The sequence below is a fragment of the Mugil cephalus genome, chromosome 2 (genome assembly GCF_022458985.1).
Source record: "Mugil cephalus isolate CIBA_MC_2020 chromosome 2, CIBA_Mcephalus_1.1, whole genome shotgun sequence".
Taxonomy (NCBI): domain Eukaryota; kingdom Metazoa; phylum Chordata; class Actinopteri; order Mugiliformes; family Mugilidae; genus Mugil; species Mugil cephalus.
In genome coordinates, this window is record NC_061771.1 from 30,060,150 (window position 1) to 30,080,054 (window position 19,905).

The window sequence follows — 19,905 nt, forward strand, 5'->3', positions numbered from 1 at the left end:
TGAACCTCTGGAGGAACTCCCAGGTCAGACAGGAGATATAATCCTTCTATCATGTCCTGGGCCTCCTTCCAGGGGGGACCTGCCCAGAACCCCTCTAATGGGAGGCGTCTGGGAGGCATCCTCACCAGATGCCCAAACCACCTCAACTGACTCCTGTCGACGTGGAGGAGCAGCGGTTCTACTCTGAGCTCCTCCCGTGTGACCGAGCGCTTTGCCCTATCTCTAAGGCTGAGCCAAACCACCCTGCCGAGGTCAAGTCTCTGTAGTAAAACATCGTGATCAACAGAGTCAAATGCAGCATCTAACAGGACGAGGACAGAGACAAGTCCATTGTCTAAAGCCATGAGGAGATTGTTAGTGCATTTAACTGGATCTGTTTGTGTTCCATGGTCAACTCTAAAACCTGAAACTCTTCAAACCATTTACTGCTTAAATGGTCACAAAAGGAAGGACCGATATTGGTCTTCAGTTCATTTTCAATAACAGCAATCTTTAAAGACTGAGGTACATAACCTGTTAATAAAGACACACCAATCTGGTTTAATGCAGAGGTGTTCATGAATGGAAAAAAATGGTTCTGGTGTACCTAATGAAGTGGACACTGTGCAAATAAATACATTTGTGATTGTCTGAGGTAAACACAAATTAATGATTGACACTGATCAGGACTTGTTTTTGATCACACTGTTAATTATTGATTCCATTTTATTGCCGAGAACGATTTATGATGAAGTCGTAAATCCAGCCATTCTGTTGTTATAAGACGACGGTGTCAGTCTGTCAACTCTTTAAATTATTCAAGAGTCTTATTTGTAAGTTTAAACTTTTAGTTTGTGCATTAAATGTAAACTTTTCTATTGATTTAAAATAAATTTCAGTGATTAAAACTTTCAAGAAAATCTCACCGGTCCCTCTCTCACCTGGACCGAGGAATTGGTGCTGTGAAGATTCCCTTTTTGGATTTCCTTCAGTGCCTTCAACACCGTCCAGCCTCTGGTCCTCAAGGACAAACTGACAGAGATGGGAGTGGAATCACACCTGGTGACTTGGATCACAGACTACCTGACAGACAGACCTCAGTATGTGCGACTGGGGGACTGCAGATCTGACACTATGGTCGGCAGCACAGGAGCACCACAACAATCTGTGCTTTCTCCGGTCCTGTTCACCCTGTACACATCAGACTTTAGGTACATCTCAGAGCTCTGCCATGTACAAACGTTTGCAGACGACACGGCTATCATCAGTTGTATCAAGGGTGAACAGGAGGAGTACAGAGAACTGATCGAGGACTTTGTGACATGGTGCGACTCCAACCACCTGCTCCTCAACACCACCAAGACCAAGGAGATGGTGGTGGACTTTAGGAGAACGAGGGTGCACCCCGAGCCTGTCCTCATAAAAGGAGACTGTAATCAATCAGACTTTGTTGTTGTGCAGACTTTGGTTGGGGTGGTGCAGTTCTGCTCTCAGTCTATTTACAGAAACAAACTCCACTGCACTGGCTGATATCACAGGTTAAAAGTAAAAGGTCATTAATAGGGATACATTTTATTTTCTCATTGTTTTTACATTTATGTGTGGTTTTATTTTCACTGAATAAATAAATGAATTTATTGGGCAATGCAGGTACTGAAAAAAAATCTTATTGTTGTTGGGTTTTAAAGGGGTTAATAAGGCCTTCAGCCTGTGTATCACCTTGGGAAGAATCAGGAAGTTACTTCAAGTTTTCTACGCTATCTCACCATAACAATCGTTGTCTATTGCTTTGCTACAGCTTGCTCACAGACTAGGACACATCACACCCTGATATCTCACTTGCTGGAGACCAGATGAAGCTAATTGGCTACACATAGAAACTCACTGACACATGAGAGGCAGTACTCCTCCCCATTGTCTTATGGGCAGAGTCTAGGTATAATAAGGTCACTGTACGTCCCTGAAGTGGGGCTTTTGGTTCTTTTTACCCCTAAGGTGAACTGACCAAAGCCTCAGCGCTGAAATCAATATCTATTCTCTGTGTACCAAATAAATATGCAAAACATGAGAAACTGTCGCGTGATTTGTGCGTAGGTGAACTACCCTTTCCAAACGGTATAAAGGTCCTGGGCTGAAGGAGAGGAAAATATCCTCCTTCACAAGTTACACTGACAGAGGCATCCGAGCCATCAAAGGTTCATCAGTGGACATTTCCTCCACATACAGTCATTATTATTATTATTATTATGATGTTGTGTCAAAGTTCTGGTTCAGTCCTGATCGTAGTCGTCAGTGGATGAATCCCTCACAGCCTGAGGACCTGAGTAAAGACTCCCAGTATTCAGGTCGTGTTCAGGTCCTTGAACCAGAGACAGGAAGATCCACTCTGGAATCACTAACCTGAGAGAGAGTTATTCATCTGAGTATCACTTCAAATTCAAGACATCAGGGTTTGAATGGAGAAGTGTTTTACCTGGAACAACTCTGACTGTCACAGGTACTGATGAACTCTAACTGTGTAGGTGGATGTATCTGTGCATTGAGTATTTAAACAGATGTGACATTACTGTTGTGTTGTCATGTGCAGCTCTGCAGGTGCAGGTGACCAGAATAATATCAGTCCATCAGTCTCAAACTGAGGCAGAGCTCAAGTGTCTTAGCAGCTGCAGTCCAGCTGGTCGTCTTTACGTCTGGTTCAAGAACAAACAGAGAACCAGGACACAGCAAACTTCTACTTTGACTGACAACTTTTCTCCTGGAGACACCATCTCCTGTGCTTTCAGTGGACATGAGGATTACTGCTCTCCTTCAGTCTGTGAGTTTACTTTGCTTTGAAGTTTTGTCTAATATCCCTGAAGACATGCAACTTCACAACTTCATAATTTTCTACATTTTTTAATAAAAACTACTTCAATCATCAGCGGAAGTTTGTGTCCTGAAATTAGAAGAAGAGAAGATGCAGCAGAACAGGTCCAGACCAGGACATTAGCGCCCCCATGTGTCATGGAGGGATGAGGTTCTGGTGCTGGAATGCAGAGTTGGTTCATCTCCAAACACGACGATGCCCAAACATTTAAACCAAACTATTCTACTTTGGTCTCATCTGTCCACTGAAAAAATTCCAACAGTCCTCTTATTTACTATCTTTGCTTTAATAACTGAGATACTCTGAGACTTATTCGGCTTCACTTTCATCCTAGCCCACTGCAAGTTGCTGTTTATCTTATCCAGCAGTCTGCTAGTACATGGAGCAGCTGACGTCACAGTCGTCATGTCATCCATATAGGCCCTAATTGCGGGGAGACGAAGCCCTCCATGCAGCTTTTCTCCACCTACCACCCATTTCGAGGCCCTATTAATCACCTCCATTGCCATTGTAAAGGCTAGTGGAGAGACTGTACACCCTGCCATGATGCCTACCTCCAGCTGCTCTCATGCTGTAGTATTCTCTGCTGTGGTGAAGCAGAGCTGTATTTCTGCAAAATATGCTTTGACTAGACCTATGATACTGGCTGGAACTCTAAAAAAAATCAAAAAGCTTCCCATAACAAACAGTGAGGTACTGAACCAAATGCTTTAGCCAGGTCTAGAAATACAACATGCAGGTCTCTCTTCTCTCGCTCAACCCCATCGATTTCTATTCACACCTTTGTGTTTACTGTGTTTTTGCCAAATAACATTAATTTATTCCAGTCAAACCATTTGTTTTTCTTTTTTCATTTCCCCATTTATAATGTTTCCACTTATCATAAATGTAAAGGATAAACAAGTTGAGGCCCAATACTGACCTCTGGAGGACACCACAAGCAATATCCAAATACAGCAGTGATTACCCAACTTTACGAACTGTTGTCGCCTGTTCAGATAACTCTGATACCAGTCCCCTTATCTCATATTGAACAGTATGTTATGGTTAATTGTATCAAACACATTTTTGAAATTGATGAATAATCCTATCCGTGTTCCTTTTTTCTTTATTTTTCATTCCATTGTTGCCTGTAATATTGATACTAAACCCATACTGACTTTCAGAAAATATTTTTTTTTCTTTCAAAAATGTATCCATTCTTTTTTTGAGAGTTGCTGTAGTATTAAGACACGTCTGTGGTTTGTAAAGTTGTGTTTTCTCCCAGGTTTGTGTAGCGGAATGACCTTAGCAACTTTCACTTGGTTTGGAAACGTACCAGTTTGAAATGACCAATAACAGATGTGTGCTAATGGCTTCGATATCCCCTCTATGGGGATGAGTATCAATAACTGGTTATATATTTTAACTATTCCATCTCATCTGTCATTGGGCGAGAGGGGGGGTCCACGCTGGACAGGTCTCCAGTCTATCACAGGGCTAACACAGAGACAAACAACCATTCACACTCACACCGAGGGTCAAATTAGAGTCACCAATCAGCCTAACGAGCATGTCTTTGGAGGTGGGAGGAAACCGGAGTATCTGGAGAAAACCCACACAGACACAGGGAGGTGGTAGTAGACACTCCTGAAATTATCAGAAATTATTTTGCTGTGTTTCCATTTTAACGCAGGTTCAGTGAAATCAGCAGTAGCTGGGTCATTAACAGATTTTTTCCTGGTCATCATTTTCCTGTCTGTCTTCCTGCTGATTAGGTGAGCAGTTCATTTTCACTGGTTCATCAAAAATGCATCTCAAACTCAGTTCTTTAGTGATTTCTTAGGATTCCTTCTGTTTGTTCATTCTGCTTCTCTGCAGAAGAAAGAGATCCTGGAAACAAACCTCAGGGTCCAGACAAAGATCAAACAACAAAGCAGAGGTAAGGACAAAGAGTTCCACTTTAGTCTGAAAACAAATGAGAGAAACTTGTTGGAAACTTGTGTTCCTGCCCCCCACTCTTTTTTCATCCTGATTGGTTTTCACTTGATGAACCTAGAGCCATGTATTCACATCAGTCACTTATTCTCTGTCATAAATGAGAGAGGGACATTAACAGGATAAATCAACAAGTTTTTTGTTCATAAAGGTTGGGTGGCTGAGGCAGATGTCCATCTTTAGTCGTTCAGCTTTTATACTATACTGTTATCTTGTGTGTTGCAGTTATTGTCCATTTTCTAACTAGTTAAAGTTCTCTTATTGATGAAATATTTGCCCTTCAGTCAAGTGTGGGTCCAGAAAACGACAACGCTGCAGCTACAACACAGAGAATATCAGCAGAGCAGCAGGATGAAGTTTGCTACGCCACCGTAAGTTTCTCTAAGAACCAAGAAGATCCTCTCTACTCCAACATCACGCTAGCTCAACACAACAAACAGAAGAAGAAGACAGAGATGGAGGAAGATGATGTAGTGTACACAGCTATCCAGGTTACTGCTTCAGGGTGAGTCTTTTACCTTTTTATTAAATTCCCTCAAAGTCTGCACTACATGATGATGTGTAACTTGACTGGTGGATGGAGGTAACCATGTTAAATCTGTTCTTATTAAACATGCCTTATTGTTGTGGTTTTATTGCTGTAAGTATTTTAAACGTATGTTTACCCATTTCAGAATAAGAGGTGAAGCTGAGGAGGATGTGTCTGTGCTGTACAGCACAGTGAACAACAAACACAGAGAATGAACACAACACAAACCTGTGTCTCCATCTGAAGTTTCCATGAAGTTTGTCCAGTTTGTCTTAAAATGGACAATGTGCTACTATACTGTCTACAATCATTTCTGTTCAACTACTGTACTTACACATAACAGGGTTATTTAGCTCTTTTATAGCAAAGGTAGCATATGAAATAACATTTTAAGCTTCAGAAGTGAAACATTTCTATTAAATTTGCCCGTATGCACTGCTGTAATTTACTGTCCTGTGTGGGGAAGCCATGCAGGAGCTTCTTGTTGGACTGTGTCCAGATAGGAGGTGTCTATAAATGGAGAGGAGTGTGTTTACTGGAGGACCACACGCTGTGTCTACGGTGACAAGTGCTGCTTTAAACACATCCTGGAGCAGAAAGGTCATGACAAGAAACCATGACAGCCATAACTATCTCCCTGACAGAACCTCACTGCCTTCTGAGCAGGAGACGAATGTGCAACTGATGCATGGACATTAAAAAAAAGATTTATGAAAGGAAAGAGAAAGAGAAGAAGAAAGGCAGTGATCAAAGAGGACGACTGAGGACAAGACAATGATCCGACTACGAACACTGACACTTGAATGTGTGGGATTCATATGTGGTTAGTGTGTGAGAACCAAACTCAAGGTTTATAACACGTTGAGGAACATCATCCAGAGTGAAGCCTGAGGTACAATAAACCCACACTGAAAAAAACTCTGTTCAATTTACAAGAAGAAAAATATGTACATCAGTTGCACATATTAAAGTTATGTTGACCATGAATTATTTGTGTTTAGTTTACTCACTTCTTATTTGTCCAAATAACATAAATAGATTTTAAAACTGTTTCCTTCATTAATGTTCATGAAACTAACCAATGTTAAACCAACATGACTTCTTCATGTATAGTATTTTCAGTTACCCTATGCAAATCAACATGACTATTTTATTTATTTAGTTATTTATTCAGTTAACATGTGTTTTTATATAAAGTATTTGCAGTATTTTGTTACATCAGCTTAAATTGTTAAAGTGCGTCTCACACTGTTAAGATATAAAACTCCTGCATACTTTGTGTGTCCATCCTACATAATATTAAACCATTTCTGTACATGAATCTACTAAAATAAATGAATGCAGCCAAACCAACAACCACAATTACTAACATGAAGTTCTCTAAATAAATGAGGCCATGGAGAACAACATTGTTTTCAACTAGAGATGGGTGGATGAAGCCTCATGAAGCTTCTGGTGCTTCTTCCTGATTCTACCCAAAAAAGGTTTGAAGCTTCCAGTGACATCTAGTGGCCAGCTGCGTTTATAGCAGCCACCAACTTCCAAACCATTCACACATCAGTCAAGTCGCTCTTAAGCAGCTGTGTCAACAGTTTGAAATGTGACTTATTACTTGAAACTTGATTTAAATATGAATTATTTTTGCTGTGAAGTGAGATGACAAGTTTTTCAACATCAGTGTTTTGGAGACATGACTGGAAGTTTCACTGGAAACAACTTTCAATGGTGATGATAATAAGGACATCTCTGGATTTGGATGATATACATTTCCTGGTTGTTATTAAGAGAAAGTGGTTTTAATGTAACACATGGTGTAAAAAGACTCAAATTAAACACTGTAGAGATACTTTTATTTCTATGAATGTTTCTGAAGGACTTCCTTATGGCAGTGTGGAAATAAAGTGAATATGTGCATGAGAGAATTGTGCTTGTGGGATGTATGTTTGTGGTTGTGCAACACTTGTTATTTATGAATAAGATCTCCTCAATGGTATAATCCTCCACTATTTCTCTCATAACACTATGAAGCAGAGAGGGAACACTGAGCATTTTGCGTCTCCTTTTAATGAATGAAGGGGCTCCAAAGTTTCCGGTGTTTCTTTGTGACGTACGAAGCTTCAAACGTCATCGGTGTCAGAGATGTGACACAAGCCTCGACACAGTGTTTCCAACCAATCTGCTTCAATAGAGTGAAACAGGCTCCAGAGCCTCAGTGTGGAACGTCCCATCTCTACTTTCAGCAACAAGAAAAACTGTATTTTGTTGAAGAATAAAAACTAGTTCTATAAAAGTAGAAAATACGATGAAAAATCCACTTGTCAGTATCATGTAGGTACGTACACATGCACAAACACGCACAAATAAACACAATTCAGTCATTAGAACAAAGTACTGTCTGACCTTAAACCAGCTTCCTAGTGAAACCAAACATGTTCCCTTTACAAGGACAACACTTGTTATCAAAGAGTGTGGAGCAAAAACACTTCTGACCTGCAACATGTACGAACACTTGTTATTAAAAAAAAAAAAAAAAATGCCAAAAACATAGATGAAGGCGATGCATGTGAGCTGCATTATTTCAGTCCAGTACTAGTGAATGAACAGTCCATATTCCAAGGGGCTAACATGGTCGACTGGGTTCAGAAGTCTTGAAGCGATGCTCCACACAAGGCTCTCCATATTTAAACTAAATATGAGGCAGCAAACAGAAAGGCAGTGAAAGTGAGTTCCATAAGTGCTCAAAGCGTCATCAATGCAATGAAAGATGTTGTGTATTCCAAGGGACCAACATGGTAAACTGTTAGAACCAAGGAACGCACAACACCATCTCTGAACGCACAACACGTGGAGTAGTCCGGTCTGGAGGCCATGAAAGAGTGGATGAGTGTTTGAGCTGCGGTGGAGGAGAGAGATGGACAGAGACGGGGGATGTTTCTGAGGGGGGAAGGCTGTTGTAGTGACCTGTTTGATTCGAGGGTGAGGCCAGTGTCAAGGATGAATCCAAGGTTGTGGGTGTGGGAGGAGGGAATCAGGGGTGAGTTGTCCATGTTTGGACGGACGTGCTGAGCTGACTGGGTGAGGAAATACTGCGTTCATCACAATTAGTGGTTTATTCGAGTAACATGAAACAGATTTCACTGCAACACACACAAGTCTGAAGATGCTGAAGGACTCTGAGATGTACTATCACTACTGGACTCAAGATACTCGCTCAGAATCACTTCAGTGAAAAATACTTAGATATAAAATATGTGGGCACCATGTATTTTAAATACATCAAAGCAGCAGAGAGTCTTGGTGTCAACATGTTGCGTCCTTTCCTCAGGTCCACTGCAGAGTTAGATGTACTGTAAACTCTGATTCACCTGATGTGGAGGAAGAAAACGTTAGAAAAGTCCATTCGGAGCAGAATGTTGGGCCGTGTAACTTCAAATGATCCTCAACAGACTCGTCTATGATCTACCATCATTTATCATCTCTTGTTTACCAGTGCACAGTTAACAGCATGAATGAAGAACACAACACTTGACTTGGAATAACACACAGACCTCTAATTTAAGGATTCTTGGTGCTTTTACTTTGTAGCAGAGAGAGCTGGACACAGCAGAGTTGACTAACCTGCTCCAAACATGCTTGGTCCTGTATGAGCACACCTTACTTTGAGAAGAAGATGAACCTTCTAACTTCAGGTGTCAGCCTCCTCTAGAAATGACAGTGCCATTACACAGCCATCGCTTCGTGTTGGTATCGAGTCTGTTTTCTGACGTGTCCATGTGAAATCAGGCAGGTACTGACTACTTCCCATCGCTAGCTGTCCCAGCCAAGACGTTGTGTGTGAAAAGCTACGTTGACACCATCTAAAAGGGCTGAATGTGGTAGAAAAATGAAATAAAATTCTGCCTTTGGTGGTGCTTTGTCTGATTGTCTTATTGCAGAAACCACCCACACCTCCTGGTATTTATTTAACTTGATTTGACAATATACTAATATTAACAATCAAAACTTACAGTACGTCCAGTGAAGCTAGATGCTGCCACGTGGGTCCAACTTTAGCAGTTATTTTCCCGCTTAAGTTTTTAAGTTATGTTTACTTAATATACAAATAGTTCAATATAATCAAACAATATTAGTTTAAGTTACTCAAAGGAAGAACATGTTACAAGAACTTGACATAATTACGTTAGTGGAACTTTATTTAAACTTTGAGTAAACACTACTTAATCTATTTAATAACTTTGAACGTTCGGGTTCACAGTGTATTTGTAATTAATCAAATACACTCAAAACATGATGTTAATAATGAATCAGTGTAATAGATGACATCATGGCTTCGTAAAAAAAAAAGAACCAGTTTCCTTGTGGCCACCTTGTTTACACATCTCACATTTTGCAAAGCAGCAAATATGATCTTGTTTTGAACTCAGAATGAATGAATGAGTCTTTATTCACAGTAGAGGAGGACAGACTTACTTTGAAAACACTCCCTGGTTAATCAACTAAAATAGTCATTAGTTCAGGATAGTGCGCATCACCTTTTTGAGCTTCTCCCTCAACTCAGAGTCACCGATGTGGTCAAGTGTGACGTTGCAGAATGTCCCCTGACACAATGTAGACAACTACACACAGGGACAGAAATGCAGGAGGTTTCCCACCCCCCTTGCACGATTATTGTGGACACCGTCCTTCCTGTACATGGATAAACTGTATGTTGCAGGTGGAGGATGTGGAGTCTGGGTGTGCATCCATTAGGTGAGCCTGGAAGATAAAACTAATTAATAGTTCATCCTGTACTGTGTAAACTAGCACTTCAGCCCACAGACACATTACACCCTTCAACCTGAATTCACCAGGTTAACGTAAAAATATAAATATTCTTTTAAAAAACACTCATGATGAACCATACAAGGGTTTTTAATTCATTCCCTTTGAATCCAGTTGGTTTCTATTCACCTATAATAATTCAACTTTGAAAGTTGGTGACTATTAAAAGACAAATGAGTCACCTGCAGCATGGGTGTTTGGGAGTTTTAACGCGTGTCCATTTCTCCACTGATCAAAGAACGTCCAAACAAACTTGTCTTTAAAGTGAGTCGCCTCCATTTGTTGAAGGTGTTGAGTGTGACAGATGACAGAGAACATGATGACGTTATTGACGAGGATGATATCTGGTGAACTGGTGGTGGAATAAACCACGAATCAAACATAACATATTGTCTTAATCATGGTCTAATCATGATGAAAAACTAAACTGTGTCCATCATCCATGTGTCTTCTCCCTCAATCAATGCACACCTGTGGCATTTAACTCCACCCCCCCTCACCTGTGACCTCTGACCTCTTATTTCCTGTGCAGGTAGAAATGTTATCGCCATCTAGGGGCCACCACTACAAATACCATTCAACTAAATAGTGAAAACATAAATACTTATATCACTTATTAATATAAAATAAACACTGGATATGAGATTAAAAGGCTCCTACATTTGGGTTCACAACAAAATATTATTACCTGTAAAATTATTACCTGGTTTATTCTGAAAAATGTTGCAACATTGTTGTATGCAAATATAATATTACCACAATTTAAAAGGACTAGAAAATGTAACGTTAAACTTTGAACACTACAAGGCCTGTGTCAGACTCTTCTGCTGGATTGTCTCATCAAGAGCTTCATCTTCCTCCATGTAAACAGGGCTCAGAGAACACAGACAGACAGAGATGGCAGAAAGTTGAACAGAAAACACAAGGCTGTCAACTTAAGGGACTATTTGATTCAAAAAGAAAAAGAAAGAAAATGCAATAAAAAAGAACCAAATGCAAAATGCTGAGATCCTGGAATAAAGACAGGAGACGGTCATTTGTTCATGTGTGACAAACAGCAGCTTTATTCATCATGTGAAGCTTCAGTTTGTTCTCCCATTAAATCAGTAAAGTCTGATCAATGACTCTTGTTCAGTGATTTCATGCACAGATTCACTTCATCCACACAATCAGTTAGTTGGACTCAGAATATCAGCTATGTACAATCAGATAATGACTGATGTCCTGATTGATGATGATCATGATCACTACAGTTGACATGAGCTCGTCTCTTCATCCATTTCAACAACAACAACAACATACAAACACATCAACACAAATGTTGATGAGACGTTCAGAGCACAGACAAGTTCAGATTCTCATGTGGACAAATGTCAGTTTATGTGAATCAAAGTCATGGTGAGCAGTGAGAGCCTCCGTGGCTAAACAGACACAGGAAGGAGCGCCACCCAAACAAAGTCCAACATCAAGCAAACAACAAACCAGGAGACGACAAAGTACCGCCCACAAAGTGTGACTGACAGCTGATCTCTGAGCAGTGAAGACATGACACAACAATGAGCTCTCAGCTACAACCATGGAGACCAAACCACCTGGAGACTAGAAGACACATTTTAACCAACTGTCCCTGAAGAGACTTCTGTCTATTTCACTTTCATCAACTCAGCAGTGGCTCCAACACCATAAAATAACCAGAGTCCAGCATAGAGAGGCTGAGTGAATGTGGTCTGGACTCTGTGGAGGAGAGTCATGGTTTCAGAGACGCTGTAGAAAGACAGAAGACCTGCTCTGTGATCCAGGTACACTCCTACTCTGGAGGAACCAGGACCTGAGACGGGAGTTTTGACTTTGTTGTGGATAAATGTGTAACTGTTTGTGTAACAATATAATGACCAAGATTTGTCATTGAATCCAAACAAACATTCATTTGACCTCCCTGCTCTGCTGATATTCTTGTATGCGACTGCTACATAAACTCCTCTTCCTCTCCTCTCCACCTCCCAGTAACAACGTCCAGTCAGACTCTCTCTACTCAGGACCTGCCAACAACCAGTGAATCTGTCTGGATGATCAGAATAAGACTGAGGTTGTTTCATTAATGTTACTTTTCTGTTCCCCTCAGATAATAACAGACGTGTGTTTGCTGTGTTTGGATCCAGTGTGATTTCACATGAATATTTCCTGAATTCATCTCTGGTCTTTGGCTCTGGTTGTGGCAGTAAAACATCCACTTCAGTCACTGTCACTGAGATGTTTGTCCATGTCTCTCTCAGAATGTCCTGTAGTTTCTCTCTGGTCTCTGTCACAGCTGCTTTCACGCCATCAAAGTTCCTCAGAGGACGAATCTTGATGCTGGATGAGTGTGTAGACTCACTGGGTGGTGGCAGTGAGGGGTAGTTGTGTAGAAACTGGTTGTGATCCTCTGTGTTTAAGAGCTGCTTCAGCTCGGAGCCTTTCCTCTCCAGCTCAGTGATCTGCTGCTCCAGCTTCTCCTCAACATCTTTGACTCGACTCTCTTCAGTTTCCTGCTGGGATCTGACCAGCTGCTCCACATCAGAGCTTCTTTTCTGGAGGAGACGGATCATCTCAGTGAAGATCTCCCGACTGTCCTCCACTGTTTTATCAGCAGAGTGAGCCATGGCCTTCAGCTCCTGTCTAAGCAGCTCCACGTCTTTGCGTCTCTCCTGGATCGTCTGCTGGATGTTTTCTAGCATCACCTCCACCTCCTTCTGCTTCTCAGTCCTTTCTGCTGCAGCTGAGACTGTGTCGTGGCCTTTATGTTCATCCAGTGTGCAGAGATAACAGATACTCTGCTGATCAGTACGACAGAAAATCTTCATCACCTCATCATGACGAGAGCAGATGTTCTCCTGGAGCTTCTTGGAGGGCTCCACCAGCTTGTGTTTCTTTAATGGAGCTACATCATAGTGAAGTTGGAGGTGTTTCTCACAGTAAGAGGCCGGACAGTTTATACAGGACTTGAAGGCTTTCAGCTTCCTCCCAGTGCAGACATCACAGGCCACATCTTCAGGTCCAGCATAGCAGTGATCAGCTGGAGCAGCTTGGAGTCCAGTCTTCTTCAGCTGCTCCACTAACTCTGCTAACATGGTGTTTTTCTCCAGGACAGGCCTCGGTATGAAAGTCTTCCTGCACTGAGGGCAGCTGTAGATTCCCTTCTGGTCTTCTTCATCCCAGTGGCTTTTAATACAGTTCATGCAGTAGTTGTGTCCACAGGGAATAGACACAGGATCCTTCAGTGGATCCAGACAGATGGAACAAGAGAAGGTTTCTCTGTCCAGCTGAACTCCTTTCTGCTCCATTTCACCTCTCAGTGTCGACGACTGGTGTGAGTTTCTGTTTGCTAGAAGTGAAACTAGTCTGAGCTCTGATCTGAACAACATGTGATTGTACAGTGAATGGAGCCTGTCAGCTCTCACACTTCACCACATGCTGCTTACACCCATCTTCAATGTAGAGATCTAAAGGGGAGGGAACAAGGAGACATGAGGAAATATGAGTGGAGCTGCTCCAGGAAGAGGGAGGAGTTATCAGACTCTGACTTGTTCCAGGAAGAGGAGCAGACGACAAAACAAATCACAATAAAATCCACATCATTCATGGTCATAGACGCCACAGACGTGTTACAGTTACACACACGTTGCTCTTATTATCCTGACATTTATTAACTAGTGCTGAACAACCAAGAGTCCTGGAAGAGATTTTCCACGTTAACATTGAACGTTTAAAGGAGCCAATGTTAAAACTCTTGATTTGATCTGATTTCCTGATCTGAATGAATGACCTACCATCAGTCAGGTAAATAATCTACAGTGAATACAAACGGTCAGAGCCTACTTACTTGTTTGTAGCTGCACGGAGGAACTGCTTCACTTCACAGCAGGAAAAGAAAAAATGTTTCAGAGCAGGAAGTAGCTGCAGGTTTGAACCTCGACCAACAGTTGCATCATAAAACTAAACACGTGACAAAGAAGGAGGGACTGTGTTTATTTCCTGGTCGGCAGTAGTGAAGGAAGTCTTTTATTTTGTTCTAATTCAACAATTATGAATGACTGTGTTGAAATGTCATTTTATCATTCACTGTTTATTTTCATTTATATTGTTTAACATTTTAACCAAAGCTTTAAATGAACAACTGAGCCACAGCAAACAAATCAAATCAACTCAGGCCAAAGTCTGAACATCATGACACTTAAAAAAAACTGAACTGATTTTCTTTGTTTTCTTACTGATATATTTGAATATCTGAGGATTGAAGCTGTAATCAACCTTTGTTGTACTTAAAAGTATGATGCCATTTAAAAAAAATAAATAAAAAATTGTAAATGTTTTTAATCTGAAGCTGAACACAGCTACAACTCTTGAAATGACCCACAGTAAATAATAGAAGGACGTGTGTAACTACTGCAATAGAGGAACATTGTAGGGATTGCAGGAATAACATGTGCTGCAGTGCTAAGAAAAACTAAGGAATACATCTAAAGCGCCCAAACCACCAAAGGAACTGGGGAAAAACAATCTACAGCACTTTATCCCTAACTTACGTTTTGCATAGACACACATCCAGAGTGTTTGTGTCTGAGGAAATGAAAAATCTGTCCATAATATTAAACAGAACAAACTAAATGTGAGGCATCTCTTTAAGCTTCTATGTGACACTTTTTGGTGTACTGCTTCAACTTACAATGCAAGTGATTAAAGAGGTTCACAGCACAAAAAAAAGGCTCCCACCCGCTCAAAAGTAAGTCCAACAACTGGAATTAACAGGAAATGAAGCTGGAGAGCCTGGATAGCCAGTTCATTCATCAAGTCTGTTCTTCAGGACTTGGGTTTTGTTTGGACAGTGCATTGCCTTCAAGTTCCATGACCACCTTCTGCAGCAACTTCAAAGGTATACTTCAGTTCAGCAGGGTGGTTTAAGTTCAAAGAATATATCAGGCCAAACAACATGGCAGCAGCTCGGGGAACACTGTCCAAATCCTGCATCACAATGTGGGACTCGAGGACAATGCCAACGTCCTCTGGTTTTTCATTGGCATCTCTGTGTTTGCAGACATATATACCCATAGTGGTATCCTCAATGGATTCCTGGAGGAGGGATTCATCTGCTGCCTGTACAATGCACAAAAAGAATCAAAGTGTGATCACACTACATGCAACGTCCATATAGGGAATACTGCACATCTGTATTGAGTCATTTATGAAGATCACTACCATATTATCTTACATGTTAGCTGACTGTAAAGTAATGACAATGGGTAGATGTTTTAAAGCTGATACGAAATATGAAAGAGAACATCTCAACATACTAAACCTAAGTAACACTTACCTTATTACCTTAACTTATTGTTGAAAAAATTACAAAAAATTATAATCACAGCCATTTTAGAAGGTGTAGTTTGTGGTGCCATTAAATTATTTTGTGTTATCCTGAGAGACTGATGAGAAACACACAATAGTTTCAACAAAAAACGATCATTAAAACCTTAATGAGTACGGTGTATTTTACGTTTATCACCATTACAGACATGCTGTTTAAAAACAACACACGCAATAATATATTTTTAGTCACAGACTGTGACGGACCCATACGAGTTCATTAATGGGAAAACACTGAAAGCCAAGCAACAACGACAGCTGACAGTATTATTGGTATTGACTTCCTTATAAAAAATAAAATAAATAAAATCACAAGCCATCTCTGCTCTGATACAAGTCAGTGATCCTAAAATGTCTTGTTTCTCATCTATAACACACATTCTACATCTCGGAGGCAACGTCCCAACATCGGAAAGAAGAGTGAGAGTCGGGTAGCATGTTGCTGCGAGAGATGCAGCTCCATGGAAAGAACAAGCATGTCCTACCAAAAAAAAGAAGAAGAAGAAGAAATACTCAAAAATCGAGTGTGTTTCGTTTAACTAAGTTGTCGGCTTCCCAAATCAAAGACACACATTTATGAAAAGTATGGTCCGTGAAAAGTCACGGAAAAGTTTTTTTTCATGACAATTTTAAAAGAGAAAACAACCTAGGCCTATGATCTATGAATTTCCCCAAACAAACTCTGCCGTGCACACATTAAGTTACCAGACATAAAAACTAATGCAAAGATATTCAGGGACGGCAGGCATGGCTGCTAGCATTAGCAACCAGCGGTGAATGAATGAAAACGTTAGCATGAAGACTGACTTGGATTTACTCGACATTACCGGCAAATAAAAAGCCAAACCTTTTCAAACCTTGATTACAAACACTTTGCTTCTAACACCGGCTCATATTTGACAAGTTTTTTATTACCTTTATGTGTCCTGACTTGAATCCACATGTTTAAAAAGTGCATTAATCAGTTTATTTCACATCAGTGAACAACTCAACCCTCCTCCTCCTCCTCCTCCTCCTCCTCGTGTCTCGCCTGCGTGTGAACAACTTATAACTTTACACTTTGGTCAGAGATCCAAAGCTAACAATGCACCTGGAGCCGATAACATCAGTGGTCGGGTCCTCAGTCACTGTGCGGACCAGTTAGTGAGTGTCTTCCAGAAACTGTTCCAGACCTCCATCAGCACAGAAACTGTCCTCAAATGTTGGAAACACTCAACCATCATCCCCATTCCCAAGAGAAGCCCCCCCAGGGCCCTGAACGACCTGCGCCCAGTGGCCCTCTGCTCCCGGGTGATGAAGGCTATGGAGAGGCTAGTCAGGCAACACATTCTCATTCTGACCAACTCACAACTCGACCCGCTCCAATTTGCACATCAAAGCCGCAAAGGTGTGGACGATGCCAAAGCCTTCATCATCGACACCATCCACAGACACCTGGAGCTTCCCAACACCTCCACCAGACTCCTGTTTGCTGACTTCTCCTCGGCCTTCAACACCCTGCAACCGCACATCCTGGCAGAGAGACTCCAGCGTATTTCAACTTGAGCAGCCAGCTCATCCTCTGGATCCTGGACTTTCTCACCAACCGAACCCAGGGAGTCCGTATTAACAATAACCTGTCTGATCTCCTCACCACCTCCACTGGCTCCCCACAAGGCTGTGTGCTTTCTCCGCTGCTCTTCATCCTGTACACCGACGAAGTGCAGATCAACGCACCCCAACTGTCACCTGGTGAAGTTTGCTGACGACACAGTTCTCCTGTCCCTCCTGTCCGGTCCCTCCCTCCACCATGGACCCGCTCTGCAGCAGTTCACAGAGTGGTGTGACTCTTCCTGCCTGGAGCTGAATGTCAGCAAAACGAAGGAGATGGTGGTGACCTTCTCCAGCAGCCAAAGGGAACTGGCGGCAGCTGTCACCACTATGGTCCACGGTTCTCCGGTCGAGACAGTTGGCGAATACAGATACCTGGGAACCATCCTGCACTGCCAACTGAGGTTCTCTTCCAACACCGAAGGGATCCTGAGGAAGTGCCACCAGAGGATGAACCTACGAAGGAAACTGAACTCTTTTTCTTTTAGTAAGAACATCTTGCTGACATTCTATTACACATTCGTTGAAAGTGTTTTAACTTTCTCCATGTGCTGCTGGTATCACTCTGTAACTGTTCAGGATAGGAACCGCCTGCATAACATTGTCAAGGTGTGTTGTAAGACTATTGGACTCCCTGCTCACCACCTGAGCACTGTGTACGAGCAGCAGGCGAGCGGCCTGGCTCGTTGAATTCTCAAGGACTCAACTCATGCTCTGTTCCCGGCATTTGAGCTGCTGCCGTCTGGTCGCAGGTTCCGATGTCCGGCCTGTAAGACCCAGAGGAGGAGAGCAACCTTTGTTCCCAATGTTATTCTCCTCCTGAACTCTAAGAACTGTACGACGGTTACAATAATTTAAACCTCCTGTGTTACACTCAAGTGCAACATCACATGACCTCTTGTGCAATACTACTTTGTCACTTTACTTACAATGTCACTTTTAATTTTAATTTTTTAACCACGTCTCACTTAATTTATTTATTTGTCATACTTTATCTGCTGTTTTACAGTTTTTTTTTCTTTACATATTGGTCTTGATATTATTTTCCACAATCCATCTCTCTCCTGTAACTGGTAGCAGACCTGCCATTGTAGATAATATGCAGTTTTTTTACTCACTTTTGCAATTTTTATTCTTTTTGTTATCTTATTCTCCTGCTCTTCTTTTATGTACTGCTCTTCGCCCTCCTAATTATTCAGTTTTTATCAGCTTATTTGTGCATTTACGTTCTTACAAATCTTGTACTGATTTGTAATTGATGACTAAAACCAAAATGCCAATTTGTTGTTTTTTAAATAACCAACGCCACAGCCGATACAATTATTGAGGTCCAGAGATACCTGGCTGGCAGAGAAAGCAATATTCCCTGTACATTTAAAAATATCATAGATATTTTAAGCTAAGATTAAGATATAAAATAATATAGTACACAAAATATAATACAGTAACTTAAACAATGTTATTGTATATACTTGGTCATTGAATCAGTAAACCAGTTGAGTCTCTGTAATGATGATTAAAATCCAGCAGGTGTCAGTATTGAGCAACACAGTGACACAGCACCGATACAGTATCAAACACAGTTTGAGTAATGTGCCACAACGCTTTACGAGGCCTCATGGTGCATGTTGAAGAAGACCGAAGCCTCAACATAGAAGTATATAGAAAACCCACGCACACAGATCAACACTTGTTATTTGTTCACACCACCCTCTGGAACACAATCTAGGAGTCATCAGAAACCTCCAGCACCGAGCACAAACTGTACCCACTAGACAGGAGGGCAAGGACAAGGAGGGACAACACATCAAACAAACCCTCAAAACATGTGGACATCCCAACTGGGCCTTTGTCAAAGACTCAAAAAGATATCCCAGGAAGGACAGGGAAGAGGAGCACAGCAGAAGGAAGAACATCACCATCCCCTACGTAGCTGGTGCATCAGAGAAACTGAGGAGAATCTTTGGTAAACACCGCATCCCAGTTTATTTCAAACCTGGCAACACACTAAGGCAAAAACTGGTCCCCCCCAAAGACAAAACACCTAGACAGAAACAGAGTAATGTAGTGTATGCTGTTCAGTGTAGTGAGGAATGTACACACTTGTACACTGGGGAAACAAAACAACCCATTTACAAACGCATGGCCCAACACAGGAGAGCCAGTTCATCAGGAAACGGCTCAGCAGTCCACCTCCACCTGAAGGACAAAGGACACTCCTTAGAAGATACCAACGTCAAAGTCCTGGCCAGAGAGGACAGATGGTTTGAGAGAGGAGTTAAGGAAGCCATCTATGTCAAAGTGGAGAAACCTTCTCTAAACAGAGGAGGTGGACTGAGATTTAATTTACCAACTATTTATAATCCAGTTTTGACTTCTGTCCCCAAGAAGTTTCAACAACATTCACACATTGAGCCTCCAGGTTCCCATGGACAATAGCCTCATTAGAGCTCTATTCATAGGGTAAGTAGCCCAGACACACAGTTCCCCCATTCAAGGACAGGTAAGTATCAGCCATTATGGTAATTAGTGACCCCAGTTTCTGGTCAAGCAAGTTCCTGGTGGGTGTTACCCACATAGTTTATTCCTATTTAAACCTCAATTTCCCACTAGTTTATCAGAACTGAAGAAGCTACTTGGATGAGTGGCCAAATGTCTTCAAGAAATCCTACAAGTCCAGCTGACCTTATTCAACGCTTTTTTGGAGTAATAAACTGAACATACAGAAAACTCAAGTACTAACGTT

At 41.5% G+C, this 19,905-nt stretch overlaps 2 protein-coding genes across 2 annotated transcripts in view; one reads left to right on the forward strand and one right to left on the reverse strand.

Annotated features, from left to right (window-relative positions):
• LOC125003611 (B-cell receptor CD22-like) overlaps positions 1–5,331 on the forward strand; it is a 66,756-nt gene extending 61,425 nt beyond the window's left edge. Inside the window, 3 exon segments of the mRNA XM_047577600.1 lie at positions 4,521–4,602; positions 4,706–4,766; positions 5,107–5,331. Coding sequence (XP_047433556.1) covers positions 4,521–4,602; positions 4,706–4,766; positions 5,107–5,331 — 368 coding nt within the window.
• A 6,191-nt stretch (positions 5,332–11,522) lies between these two features.
• Positions 11,523–14,123, reverse strand: LOC125001756 (tripartite motif-containing protein 16-like). Its single transcript, XM_047577260.1, has 2 exons — positions 14,032–14,123; positions 11,523–13,651 (listed from the first exon to the last, which is right to left on the reverse strand). The coding sequence occupies exon 2, from the start codon at positions 13,571–13,573 to the stop codon at positions 11,816–11,818; it is 1,758 nt and encodes a 585-aa protein (XP_047433216.1). The 5' UTR covers positions 13,574–13,651; positions 14,032–14,123; the 3' UTR covers positions 11,523–11,815.
• Positions 14,124–19,905: the final 5,782 nt, after the last annotated feature.

Excerpts from the sequence above, each read along its gene's own strand:
- LOC125001756 (XM_047577260.1), bottom strand. The coding sequence starts at position 13,573 with ATGTTGTTCAGATCAGAGCTCAGACTAGTTTCACTTCTAGCAAACAGA.